This window comes from Carassius gibelio, chromosome A17, assembly GCF_023724105.1.
Source record: "Carassius gibelio isolate Cgi1373 ecotype wild population from Czech Republic chromosome A17, carGib1.2-hapl.c, whole genome shotgun sequence".
NCBI lineage: Eukaryota > Metazoa > Chordata > Actinopteri > Cypriniformes > Cyprinidae > Carassius > Carassius gibelio.
Genome location: NC_068387.1, coordinates 2,858,981 through 2,873,779, shown reverse-complemented (window position 1 = coordinate 2,873,779; position 14,799 = coordinate 2,858,981). Strand labels below are relative to the sequence as shown.

General features: G+C 37.5%; 2 protein-coding genes across 4 annotated transcripts; one reads left to right on the top strand and one right to left on the bottom strand.

The window, feature by feature from the left end:
* Positions 1–378: 378 nt before the first annotated feature.
* LOC128031387 (retinol dehydrogenase 7-like) lies at positions 379–5,435 on the top strand. Of its 3 annotated transcripts, XM_052619620.1 has the most exons (7): positions 392–546; positions 815–854; positions 1,558–1,775; positions 1,863–1,988; positions 2,086–2,238; positions 4,288–4,421; positions 4,850–5,435. In XM_052619620.1, exons 3-7 carry the CDS (start codon positions 1,604–1,606, stop codon positions 5,210–5,212), a joined length of 948 nt encoding a protein of 315 aa, XP_052475580.1. In that variant the 5' UTR covers positions 392–546; positions 815–854; positions 1,558–1,603; the 3' UTR covers positions 5,213–5,435. The 3 variants fall into 3 exon arrangements, with proteins under 3 accessions (XP_052475579.1, XP_052475578.1, XP_052475580.1); XM_052619618.1 differs by having other exon boundaries at positions 388–546; positions 1,558–1,988; XM_052619619.1 differs by lacking the exon at positions 815–854 and having other exon boundaries at positions 379–546; positions 1,558–1,988.
* A 3,126-nt stretch (positions 5,436–8,561) lies between these two features.
* Positions 8,562–10,579, bottom strand: LOC128031588 (C-C chemokine receptor type 6-like). Its single transcript, XM_052619914.1, has one exon. It carries the CDS (start codon positions 10,577–10,579, stop codon positions 9,518–9,520), a length of 1,062 nt encoding a protein of 353 aa, XP_052475874.1. The 3' UTR covers positions 8,562–9,517.
* Positions 10,580–14,799: the final 4,220 nt, after the last annotated feature.

Genomic DNA, 14,799 nt, shown 5'->3' with positions numbered 1-14,799 from the left:
GAGAAAGCAGCCTACAGTTTTACTGTTTAATCACAATGTCAATATAATAAATAAACCCTTGTCAATTGTTAATTTTCCCTAATGACTTAGTAGCCTTCTGTAGACTAATTACTCTGTCAGCTTTGTAAAGTGTTTGTGATCATGAAATTAAAATAACCATAAATCAGTGTTTTTGCTATATAAAACATAATAACAGGGAAAATAAAATGGGAACATCTGACTGACGATCAGTTGAAGCAGTGTGAAAGAGTGGTTCAGTGGTTAATGGTCTGATCTAACAAAACTGAATCATTTTCAACACTCAGATCAAAAGAATCAGTTTAGAACGGACCGACTCCAGAAGGCTGGCTCTCTAGGGCCTGCTAGTGTTGAATTTTAGTTTGCACTCAAGAGAAGGGAAGAGGAAACAAGGTGTTCAGCTGAAAGTAATCGTTTGTTAAAGACTTCTTTCAGAGGCCTACACTAAAGCAATCTGAATCTTATTTGTTTAGTTTAAGCTTGTAAATGAAGCACAGAGACAGTGAAACAGCAAAGCTAAAAAGGGGGGTGAGTAAGTGACCTGAAGAGCGATATAAAAATAGCATGTTCACAGTATCGTTTTTAAAAAGTTAAAAAAAAATAATAATTCTGAACTGGTCTGTCTGCTGTCAAAGTTTGGGTCTAAAATCACATATTCATCTCTCTCTCTACTGTTTCTACTTCAAAATTTGCATTGTAGACTAATAGGCATACTCTGTACTTAAAAAGAATAGCTTTCCAATTTTCTCACCCTCATGTTTTTCCAAAACAAAATGACTTTCTTCCAATGAACAAGGTGATCCGAGTGACGTCCAACCAGCAATTTTACATACAACGTAAGCGAATGATAACCAGGCTGATGTGACAATGTATAAATTACAGTAGAATTTACATTTTTTACAGTTTTAGGTTCCAATGTCCAGAACAGAATCAAAATATTCAAACTAGTGGTTCCCTCTGAAGTTTTTTGAGGGTTTTTGAAATAATGGAGTAAATTAAGAGACATTTAGAAGCTGCTATGTTGTTTTGTCTTTTTAATGTAAATTGGGCAAGCATTTTAGCTGTTTACAGTAAAATGCATCTTTACTTTTGTCTTAATATATGTGACGTGAAAGCTTGTCATTCTTCCTTAAAAGAATTAAAGCAAATCTCCTGTATCTGCTCTTGTGATTAAACCATGGAGCATGTTTATTAAACCTCAAACTGGAACCTCTGTGTATGTATATCTGCTGATTATCTTAAATTACTGCCTGTAGTTTACAGTAAATCCGATCGCAGCTCATAATCACTTGATCAGTCTTTGAGCATGACCTAGTTACAGTAGAGTGTGATCTTACTTATCTTTTTTTCATTTGTGTGTGTGTTTCCATCTCAACTGGTACCACAAGATAAAATAATGCTGTATCAATTCTGCATGTTTATATCTATGACATCTTATTACGTGACTGCTAATAGTTGTTATGTCCCTTAATCCTCTTGTATTTGATGCTACTTTCAGTTGTGATTTTTCATGTAGTTATTCTTTTTCCTTAATTAAAGGTTCCTCAACCTGAGCTCATGGACTGTTGAGAACTCATAATTCAAAATGAAGCCAGTGTTTTTCAGCATGACTGTCCTGCTCATTTCCTACAACTGTTTGAGCGAACACATTTACACATATTTCGGTCTGGTCATCTGCTTCATGCTCTGGGCTAAAACCATATTCCACACAGAAAATGGCTTGTCCGATGGATTTGGCCGGGCAGTGTTGATTACAGGTTGTGATAGTGGATTTGGACATCACCTTGCAAAGGCACTGGACCACATGGGCTTCACTGTGTTTGCCGGATGTTTATATCCTGAAGGTCCTGGGGCTCAGAGTCTGGTTGAAGAAGGCTCTGACCGTGTGAAGGTGCTCAAGCTGGATGTGACCAAAGATGAAGATGTCTGCTTGGCCAAGAATTTTGTGCAAGCAAATTTGCCAGAGAAGGGTAACTTAAACACTTCAGAGTGTCTTATTAATATAATTTCTTATTTCAAGAATGAAACCCCTCTTGTTCTGTACATATATTGTTGTACATTTTTCAGGTCTCTACGCTGTGGTGAATAATGCTGGAATCAGTGACTGGGGAGAGACCGAGTGGAGCACTGCCAAGGACTTCCAGAACATGGCTGATGTTAACCTCTTTGGTGCCATCAGAGTAACCATCCCATTCTTGTCACTCATTAGAGCATCCAAAGGTCATTGGTGCCCTATATTCTAACTTGTGTATGCACTAAAGTCATCGTTGATTTAAAGTGCCCCAATTATCCCATTTCTAAGGCTACCAATATTATATAGGAAGTCTCCTAAAATAGGTTTACATGAATGCAAGGTCAACAAATGCTTTTGTTTTCTCAAAATATGCATTTAATCTAATTTTTGCATGATTTGTTTGAAGGAGTTCTAAGGTTCAGTCTCTCTAAACCCCTCCTTTCCTTGATCCTACTCTGCTCTGATTGGTCAGATGGCCCAATCTGTTGTGATTGGTCCACCGTGCACAGCATGTGATGGAAACGATATGACTATTACCATAATTGTGTGTTTTGAAAGCTCGATAGAAAATATCTTATATTTAGCATTTAAATAACTGTTATTTACAGAGCAAGCGTTTTATGAATTCGACGCTGAACTCCGTGAGACTGGAGAAACCGTCGTCAGTAACACAAAAAAAGATAAGGGTTGTTGTGCTCTGAATTTAAACCACTGATTCTTTGTAGCCGCCTCTTTCAGAAATCTAAATTAAAAGAAATTTGTTTTCACAGTATAGTACACCGCGTCTTTTTGACATGTTTACCACATGAACAAGCTACAGTGATGGAGGGTTTGTCAAGTTTGTTCATTGCTGGCCAATGTAGAACATACAGTAGTCGGGCATTATGCAAATGTGTTAATCAACACTGTGTAGCTGTCGTGGAAGAAGGATTTGAATTACTGATGACTCATTACTTTAGGCTGTGTAGACTAAATTCTTTCGGGAGCACGTTTAATGCACTTTCCGCTTTATAATGTTGCAGATTGTTTAAATTCACAAACGGCTACATTCCAGGCTGCTTGTGTCACAATTAGCTGCCCAGAAGGAATGAAGGAGCTGTGGATAAACAAAACTCATTTATTAAATCCAACACACAGGGTAAATCCACACTTGGGAGGGAAGGTGAACAGAATGACTAATTAAGAGACAACAAGGACAGGAACGAGCTAATAAGGGCTAATAAAAACTCCCAAAAAAAACAGTCCAATCCAGTCAGCGTAAAAGGCAGAACTCGAAATGGCATTATAGGGGCACTTTAAATGATTCCTTTTCTGCACAAAGGTTGTCACTGGGGTAGCACCCTTGTAAAAGGTAATATTTACAGGTGGTTGACTGATTTGTTTTCTGATGATCTTGGAGAGCATGGTGGCCTTTTATAAAGCTGATTTCTATGATATTACATTATTTAATTTAAATAACATGCACAACAATTGCTACAATGAAACCGATTTATTTTACATGTTTACTAAATTAGAAATAATGAATTCTTGAATTAATCTGGATGGAAAAATAATTTAAATGTAATAAATCTGTAAAATAAATTCATTCTGGAATCCTATTATTAAAGGGTTACTCCACCGCACGAACAAACCCGTGAAAGCTTTGTTTGTTTTAAGATATTTAAGATATTTTGGATGAAAACCGGCAGGCTTGTGACTGTCCCATAGACAACCAAATAAGTAACAGTGTCAAGGTCCAGAAAAGTATGAGAAGCATCGTCATAATCTGCCATCAGTGATTCAACTGTAATGTTGTGAAGCGACGAGAATACTTTTTTTACATGAGGAAAACAACAATAGTGAGTTTTTCAACAATTCCTCTCCTCTGTGTCTCTCAAAATCAGCGTAGCACCATTTTGGCAATTCTGAGGAGTATGCAGGTGGCTTACGCTCTTGAAATCAATGATTCAGAGATTATGCTCTCATCTGCGCCCAGCTGTTTCCCACACTTATGGGCTTATTGGCAAAACAGAAAAGCTTACTGAGTGATGTAGATCAATTAAAAATGCCAAATATCGGCAAATATTAAATAAATATCGGCCTTACCAATAGTTCACCACTGATATTTGCCATTTATACTGAGATGTAGACTTTATGTAAAGTATACCTTTTAAGGTAGTAGTACTCACCTCACCTGCACAAGTGAAAGTGGTTGCATTTTTTTCTCCCTGAGAGTGTTATTTACTACTACTTTTATTTTCATCATTCATTCTTAGGTCGTATGTTATATGTGTCAAGCATCTTATCTTTCTTCAACTGTCTGAACATGGGAGCATACAGTGTGTCCAAGCGGGGACTGGAGGCATTTGCAGACTGCTTGAGAGTAGAGATGGCCAGTTTCGGGGTTAAGGTAAGGCCTGATGTGTGCTTTTAAATGGAAACTCACGCTCCCATTGATCTTTACCCTTATGAAACAAAAATATATTGCAGTATATTGGAAAATATCATGTAATGTATTAGGCATATATTCTTATTTTCTTTTTCTCCAATATATTGCAATATATTGAAAGCGGCAATCATTTGTATATTTTGCAATATATTATTTAATATATGTATCATCAATATATTATTAAATGTATTCAAATATATAAAATATTAGAAAATAAAAATGGAAAGAAGATATTTTAAGAAATATATTGGTAAATATATCTTTCTTTCGTAAGGGTACTGACCTAATAGGACTCTTTTGTTGTACTTTTATTATTATTATTAATTACAAGTAGAACATTGCTTTAAACATAGTGCATTATTTTATTTTTCTGTTTTCTGTTCTTGTAGGTCAGTATTATTCAGCCTGGAAATTTTGGCATAGCCACAAAGATTCTGCACAAGAAAACCCCACAAGACGTATGGGATGAATTTGATGATGCACGTAAACTAACATTCAACCAGAAATACATTGAGATGGCATGTGAATATTTTAATTCATTGTGCACTTCAGGATTTAAAGATTGCTCTATGGTTGTCAATGCCATGTTACATGCTCTCACTGCTCCCAAACCTCAAACCCGATACCTGCTTGTTTCCTGGAGAGAAATGTTTTTTTTCTACATATGCCCTTTTCTCCCAACTTTTATTACTGATTCTGTGTTTCATGCAAGTTCCATGTATCGCAAGCGTAAAGAAATGCTTTACTTATAATTAGTTTATTCATAATCAGAACAAGAAAGCTTGCTTTACATAGATGACTCAAGTCCTAAGTGTTGCTGTAAGACAGATGTAACTCTAACATGAGATGTTGCAAAGTTTTTCTGGACAACTGTACACAAACATATGTTCTAAAACATACTTTACCATAAATGTGTGTTATTTACTCCTTTCACTTTGCTCTCTGAGTAAAAACATAATAAACTGTCATAATTAATCTTGCTGAAGGATGTATCATAGGCAACATTAAAAGTGCTTAAAAGGTCAAGAAAGTTCTTTCAATTCATCCCCTTTTTAATTGGACACATGAGGTGTCCTGAGCTGTGACTGTTTTTGTATGTATGTTTGTTAACTTCATACGAGTTGAGAAACTATATGGAATATTTGTGCATTTACAAATGCATTCAAAACGCCACAGGACCGTTGAAACTATTGAAGGTGAAAGGTTGAAAGAAAAAATGTGACCAGTTAATCTTAAAGGGGTCATGAATGGCATTTTCTTAATCATTTTATAATGTTATCTGAGGTACACTTATAAAGTTAGTGTGCTCAAAAATGCATCATAATTTAGCAGTAACTGGCTATTTTCTATTTTCCTGTTTTTGAGCCTCTCTGCAGAACGGTCTGTTTTTATAGGCCGGGCGCATTCAAGACTCACAAGTAAAGACCCACTGCTGTGATTGGCCAACAGTTTTGCTCATAAAAGAAAAAACAGATGGACACTGCTGTGATGTACACTGAAAACAACATGGGTCATTTGGGTTAAAAATGAATAAATACTCAGTATATCAAACCGTCTGGAACAGACAATGCAATACTGGTAAAAGCACTTTAACATTTCGACATCACTGTTGGATCCGCTCTAGTCAGACTCAGCACTGCATTATCCTTTACTTTCAGTCTCTCTAAAAAGCTTGCATCATGCTGTCTTGTTTCAAAATTAATCCATAGCAAAGTAAAGCTGACATAAATCAGTGTTTCAATGATGCAATCTGGAGATCTTTGAGAATTTTACCCCATGTTTACACTTGAAGCGACTATAGATTATACAAAATCCATGCTGACAAGTTTAGAAGATGATACTGGCACATCCAGGAGAAAGCTCTTCTCTTTTGGCCTGATTTCGGACAGATTCACCCACAGATGCTTCAACGTTGTCACCATGCCCACATCGGACCTGCCGATGGCAGTGGTGCTCTGCTTTATGCAACAGCGTGCGAGGTCACAACTCAGCTACCTCTTCAGGGGAAAGACCCCGACTCTTATCCAGGTCTTCAGTGGGTCAGCCTGGTAGACTTGAAGCAAAAGCAGCCACAGCCTGACCTGCTGCCGCATATGCCTTGCCATTCAGACTAGATGTAACACAAAGGGGTTTGGATGGCAAAGAGAGCCTTAAGAGAAGATGTCTCTCCTCTAGAGAGATAGCAGGCTAGCGTCTCTTCAACAGGGGCATCTTCTCACATCCGTGTTCACGTATTTCCCCGATGTTGGCATAACTGATGTGCTGGAATCTGTGTATGCATGAGGAGAACAGATTTTTCCAAGCCTTGTCCATCTCAACATTGAGATCGGGAAGGAATGGGAAGCTAAATAGAGCTGAAGGGTTATGGCCAGAAAGGAAGTGCTCATCCAGACAGCCTCGAGCGGATTCCTTCCTGACACGCTTCCATGGCCATGCTAGAAAAAAAGCAGCCCTTTTACTGCAATTCACCTGCATCAAACAAAACAGTTCTTGAAGATGATAGAGAGGATAACATGCTTTCCCAATGCTCTTTAAAACTGTAGTCATGCCGGTAGTGATGTCACAGACCAGACTCAAGCGTGGAAATGACTGTGCCTTCTCAGTAATTGGGCCTTGTCTTTAATGACTTGCCAGTGGAGATCAGAACGACCCCTAGCCTGTCTGTTTTTAAGTCTCTTTTAAAAAAAACTTTGTTTGCATTGGCCTATTAGGATTATATTCTTGCCTATATTCTGTATTTCCTATCTGTGTTTTAATTTTCTGTTTGCATGTTTTGTATTACTACATTTTATGATGATGTTTCTAACTGTGAAGCACTTTGGTCAGTCTTGTGGCTGTTTTATATGTGCTATATCAATCAAGTAAATGTGAGACAGGCTGTCGCAGACCAGCATATTTGAATGATTTCCAAAAGATCATGCGCTGAAAATTTTGTTTTGCGTCACAATAATACATTACTTTTTAAAATACATCAGAACAGAAAAATACAAAAAAATGACCTAAAAACTGTGCATACAACTGTTTGGTGAATTTGTAATGTAAATTTGGGCATTTCATGATGCCATCTGTATGCAAACTCAATGTGTTGTTCACAGATGTAGTACGAGGAACTAAGATGAGCATCATTCAAATAGAAATAACTCCTGATAAGACAACCATATATTCTGCTGCAGTGGTTAAAAAGCCTCTTTCACGTATTGTAGGGTGACCAGTCCCTCGTGTAATGTTTCCTACTTTTTAGGATATGATGTTACTCTAGGTGGAGTCATGATATTTTATTTATAAAGTGTTTCATTTCTGCATTTCTGTTTAACCATTGTGTGGAAGTGCATTGCTCTCTGTCTGACCCATTTCGTTAGATTTAGATAATCATCCCACTACTTTCAGTAACCTGTGTATGTACATGCACAGAAGTGTGTCATTGTCCACAGTTTGCAAAGATATACTTCGATAGAAGGCATCCTTTCAGACCACAGGGCCAAAAGTCCCTGTCTAACTCTCCAGAAGTCAAATCTAGCACTACAGTCCTACATAATACGGCACGGTTTAATCACTTCATGAACTTCTCCATCAGATCCATCACAGCTGCACAGTGGAGCTTTATTGTTCACTCGACAACTCAGGCAATCATATTTAAAGGTTTCTTAATATTAAAAGGTTGTATGTTGGACCCAGTAAAGCCTGAGATATGAGGTTATAGTCATATATATGCCTTTATAATTATTTAACCGTGTAACTATTTTGTGGAATATAAATGTATTCATGTGTGTTTTTGTTGAGTACCACATTTAATACATAAGACTTTTATATAGTACTAAATAGTGAGAATGTAGCACTTATACTCAAGAAAGCCCAAACTGAGCAAAATTATATGCAGAAAAATAAACATATTTAACATATAAAGATATTTAAAGTAAAGTGGCATGTAGCCAAAATTTGTTCTCTGCATTTCCCCCATCCAAGTGCACACACACACACACACACACACACACACACACACACACACACACACACCCAAAGCAGTGGACAGACTTCATTTATTAATTTTTAATAACAGTACAGCAAGTACTTACATAAAATTATATAAATATCAGTCATCACTCTATATCTCTAATAATATGACAAATAAAATTTCCTCAAATGCCTGATGAGTAAATTTGATCACATTTACATGATTTTTCTAAAATAAAAATTATAATCAAGTAAACATAAGTTGTAAGTGCACATCTAGAAATATCACAAACATGAAAAGTTATTCTTACGTTTACTTGAAAAAACACTTCAAAAAATTAAAATAAATAGTGAAGGACAAGGTGGATGTTTGTATAATAGAAAGCAACACAATAGACTTGGTAAAATTGTCTTAACTATCAATCAGGCGACAGTGGTCATGTAATAGATTTTTTGATCATGTTGATCATTTATTTATAGGCACTGAAATGTGTGTATCAAATATAATACAGTAGGTTTTTCATGGTTAATGTTTAAATGCTTTGGCTTTGTTGTTAATGTTGTTTTTTGAATATTTATTAAATGCATTATACTGAGCCTTTTACAAGAAAAAGGCATTTTTGTACCTTGGCACTCATATGGTTTAATACCATAATTGTTGTCAAGGCTGATATGAATTTCCCTGAAATGTATTTGCCTTGCAAATCAGGTATGGGTTGTAGTAGTCAGCCCACAGTAAAGTTACTGTAAAAAAGAATTTGAATAGGAAAGTATAAAGTAACCAAAAAAATTTACAAAACAAGTGGTAACACTATAATAAATGTACAATTATTAACATTAGCTAACTACATTACTTCACATTAACTAACAATGAAAACTAATAAAACAATGGAATGTATTAATGTCATTTTGACCTGAGATGACATGTCATTCATAAATACTGTTATAAATGTGTTGTTCATTGTCAGTTAATGCATTAATGAAACCTTATTCTGAAGCCAAAAAGTTTACCAAAAGCTTGTGTCCGAAACTGAAACACAAACCAAGAACCAAGCAAACGATCCACAGCTCACTGCTTCCTTGAGCACAAACACTCAAAGGTTCTGTCACATTGTAAATGAAGACGGGTTCTCCTGGTTCTGTCCAACAACGGTTTTGTTCGCTGATATGTACAGCTCAGAGGTCTGCTGAGAGGAGCGTCTCGAAATGTACCGTTTCCCCAGGCACCGCAAGTCTCGGAAGATCTGACAAAAGTGGCTCCTGAATTTAACCCCGATGAAGGCGTACAGAATGGGATTCAAGCAACAGTGAAGGTAGGCCACACTCCTGCTGATGGACAAAGTCATCAGCGTCTTCTGTTCTTCCTCGCAGACTCTCTCATTGAACAGTTTACTGGTGTAGACAAGAAGCGCCACGTTGTAAGGCAGATGGCAAAGGACGAACACGAAGACCACGGCCAGGACCACGCGGATCGCCTTGTGCTTCTGGAAGTTTTGAGCTTTGAGTAGAGTCACCATGGTGCACGAGTAGCAGAATATCATGACCATCAGCGGCACCAAGAACCCGAGGACCATCTGCATGCTCGGAATCAGGATCTTCATGAGTCTGGCGGTGTGATGCTCATCAAAGTTAGTGATGCATTCCTTGTTTACCTCCTGGTAATATATAAAAGTAGGCAGAGACAAGATGAGAGCGAGAAGCCATATGACCGAGCAGATGAGACGGCTGTAGACCTGAGCTTGCGATCGAATTCGAACCGATCGTCTGGCTTGCACGATGGCGATGTAGCGGTCGCCGCTGATGCAGGCCAACAGGAGCGTGCTGCTGTACACGTTGATGCTGTAGGCTGCTCTCAGAAACTTGCATGCCCACTGGCCCATGCTCCAGTCGTGCTGTTCGTTGTAGATGATCAGTGGAAGGGCGATGACGAAGAGCAGATCGGCCAGTGCCACGTTAACCAGATAGATATCGGTCATGGTTTTCGCTTTCTTGTAGAAGGAGTATGTTAGGAGGACCAGAACGTTGCCCACCAGGCCGAGTGCGCAAATCAGAGAGTAGATGAAGGTTGGGATGGTCACTTGCTGTTCGTTGAACTGCGTCAGGTTACAAGGTTCCACACCATCATCATAATCATAACTATAAGAGTTGTAATCTGGGATATCAGTCATAACTGTATGGCTGACCTTGAAAAGAGAGAGATGGATAGAATAAAAATCTAAAGATTTAAAAAGAGAGCTATTTTGCATCAGAACAACCACGTACTCTTGTTTCTCAAACACATCAAACAGAAGCTCATCCCTTGTGAAAGGGATGAGCAAATAATACTTGCAAATAATCTAATATTAATGAAATAAGAGGACACTGAGCAGTACTTAAAGAGAGCACACTTTCACAACCTTGTTTCATTTTTATTTTATTTTTAAAGCACTTTTGATGTCAAATTAAATAATCATTTTTTGTCCTGCTTTTAAGAAGTACTCTCATTTTGATGTGTTGTTGACTAATACAATGCAGTTCAGTTTCATATAATTTACTTACCATTTGAACCAATATTTCAAATACAACAGTAATTATAGAAGTAATTATATAAATCACTATAAAGTTCAGCTATCTGAATTTTTATATAAAGTATAATACATTTTCAATTAATGGCGTGCAATGTGCAAAGCGTCCGAAAACATTACAATTAGATTGCACTATTAATATTTTATTTCCGTAAACAGTAATATTTGTAAAATTATGCTAAAATATTGGCTAAATACGTGTGTAAGAAGGAAGCTACGCAAATATTTCTGCATCAAGGCTGCTTCTGTACAGATAGCAGATAAGATAATGATACCACAGTCATCTTTCAAAAAATGAAAGGCGTTTGTGTCCTGCTTAAAAATGTGTGTCTTGTTTCAGCAGCTTACTGTGCACACTACCAAACCTGTATTTGTGCACATTCTGAACGCATCATTAAAGTAATAATACATGGAAAATAAATGATTTATTCTCTTAAGACAACCATGCACAATTTAAATCCAACAGTATTTAATCATTAAAAAACTATCCAGTAATATAATAGATTTAACTGCACTGACACTAACGAATAAGAACCAAACTTGAAATGAACTGAGCTGAATAATGGTGTTTTGTCGTCTGTAGAGCTGCAGTTGAATAAATTTCATAACTTATTATTTTATAACAATATTACAAAGTTATTTTCCTGTTTATTCCTGCTTTGAAATAGTCTGTATTGTATAAATCGCTATAGAAATAAAAGTGACTTGGCATAATTCTTATATTCAGTCAAGTATGTCAAAACTATGAAAAATAAAAGCACTTTTTTCCCCCCAGAGTCTACTGCAAGCAAATGTACTTTCATCAAATGAAAGCCAACAAGATAATATCTGCATTTAAAATACTGTACCTCAGCGTGACCTCTTGTTTAAAGTCCTTCTTTCTGACTCTTTCTCTGACTGATTTGAGAGGAATGTTTCAACAGTTCACGTGTGATGCACCTGTTTCAGTGTGGAGTTCCTCTCACTGTGGTCCTTTATGTTTCTGTAGACCAGCCCACATGTGAGATCATGCAGTGGATGCTGTCACAAATACAGCGTTGATAAACTGTCTCTGTTGTCACCTGCTTCTGCTATCTAATGAGGCTTCTTCTTTGGTGCCCTACACCGATGAAAGATCAGCCAACCTCAACAAACAAAAACTGAGAAGTGAACAGAGGAACACAGAACGGCTGAATTGTCATCCTGACTGTTCCAGCTGCATATTTTAGTAAAACGTCAGTGTATTATCATAATTATTGTTATTGTTAGTATTATTGTTGTTTCATTGGTTTTTAAAAATATTCTTCTACTTTTTTTGTTCCCTAATTCCTCAGAACTTTACGCGGATATTTACAACCATACTCAGATTTGTCAGTCCTGCTTTAAAAGCCACATGGCTTTGCCATTACAAAACCAAAATACAAATGTAAATAGTTGATTTATTATTCATTTATTAATAGTTAATTATTATTATTATTATTATTATTATTATATAGCTATATACACTACCGGTCAAAAGTTTGGGATCAGTAAAGTCTTGTAATGTTTTTTTAAAGAAGTCTCTTATTCTCATCAAGGCTGCGTTTATTTGATCAAAAAAAAAAGAAAAAAAGATATATATAATCTTGCAAAATGTTACAGACCCGATTTAAAAAAGTTGGGAAACTGTACAAATTGTGAGTAAAAAAAGGAATGGAATAATTTACAAATCTCATAAACTTATATTTTATTAACAATAGAATATAGATTTTAATGTAGTATATTAAAATATATATATTTTTTTATTAAAATAGAAAGTTTAATTTAACATCTTTCACAATAGATTTTTTTTCCTGTGTTTTTGTTCAAATAAATGCAGCCTTGATGACCATAAGAAACACCTGTAAAAAATGATTTACATATTGTTCTGATCAGATTCTTTTGACCGGTATATGTATGTATGTATACACACTCACCGGCCACTTTATTAGGTACACTCAGTGCATTTAGACATCAAGATGTAGTGAAGATGACTTGCTGAAGTTCAAACCGAGCATCAGAATAGGGAAGAAAGAGGATTTAAGTGACTTTGAACGTGGAATAGTAGTTGGTGCCAGAAATGAACAGTTAGGCTTATAACAATATGTGTTGGGGGGGCAAGAATTGAGTCCACATTATAAAGTTGAACTTTAATAAGCAATGGGTGTTCATGTCAGTATGTGAATGTAATGTAAGCATTTAACATTTAATCAGGTTATGGTGCTAACTTCTGATATGTAAATGTTCTGACCTGACCTACAAAACTAACATTAAAGCATTTCATTACATTTTGAAGCTGCATCCTTAGCCAGTGTCACGGTTCGTCTCAGACTGATGTGTCTGCGTGAGTGTAATTATGTGTGTGTGGTTACTAGTTGTGTTGATTAGTGTCATTAGCTGTCGTTTATTCCAGTTCCTTTATATGCCCAGTAATTTCCCTCTCATGTTGTCAGATCATTGTGGTTGTTCCTCGGTGTGTGTCCTGTTCTCGTGCCTCGTCAGCTCAGTGCTTCGTCTGGATTTCGTCAGTTCTTCGCGTCGTCTGGATGTTCCACGGTTCCTCGGTTTTCTCAAGCACGCTCTTCACCGCACCCCTACCGGATCACCATCTCGTTCCCTGCTTCGACTGCCACCTGAGTGTTTGTCCCCGACCTGTGTCTTTGCTTCTAACTTTCATTCATTAAACTGTGTTTACTTGCATCTTGGATCCTCCTGTTATTTCAGCACAGAACGATCTGACCAGACCATGGATGCAGCAAGCACGTCCCAGCTCAAGGACTTCATCGTTCACAGCATCTAACGTATGGACCAACAAGAGGAGAACATTTCGGGCACAGGTCATGCGGTGCAAGCACTCGTGAAGCAGGTGTCCAAACTCACCCAACAGGTACAGCTTCTACGGACTCCCACTGCACTTCCCACGCTGCCTGTTCCCCCACCACCAGCGCCTGCAGCAGCAGAGGAACCAGATCCACGCCTACCCACACCAGAGGGATATTCCGGTCAGCCTACATTTTGCAGAGCATTCCTCATGAGATGTTCCATGCATTTCTCCTTACAGCCACGCACTTTCCAGAGCGAACAGACAAAGATAGCATTTGTATTAACCCTGCTGTCAGGGAGAGCAGCACTTTGGGGAACGGCACTGTGGGAGAACGGACACGACTGCTGCACCTCGTTCCAGTTACTCTCCGAAGAAATGAAAAGCGTGGCTACTTAGTATGCAGCGCTCTGGCCGGCTCTAGCTGATATCAAAATTCAATGAAGATGTACGCGCAAAGATGAACGCAGACGGGCTTAACCGTGGCCGTTACACCGAAAATGTTTCGACGTACTTCTTCGACAAGCCGGATGCTTATGAACGAGCGCTCACTGATTCTGAAGACGATCAGAGCGACGATGAAAGCGGCATAATAAGACTGTATAATAGACGAGTTGGACCGTAAGATATCAGAGGCTATATCGATAGTAACATTTTATGGGCATAAAGACAGAGAAATGGGGAAAATCCGTAACATTTAGAGGCAAACAGACGCACAGTGCAAACTTCGGAGATGGTTACATCCACAAAGAAGACCCCGACAAAGAGAAAGTGTGCCTGAACGACTTATTTCATTGGAGGCATCGAGATCTGCAAGAATACTTTTCTGTTTCTTATGGGGTGAGTTTCCATAAACATCAAAGTTTGTCGTTTTGTGTTCATTCTAAGAACACGTACACGTTATCTCATGTTTAGTCCATGTTTAGACCTTCCCATATCTACCTATTGTTATTAGTTAGCTCATAGCTCATCGGTTATCACAGAATCCTGTTAAAAAGTCCTAATG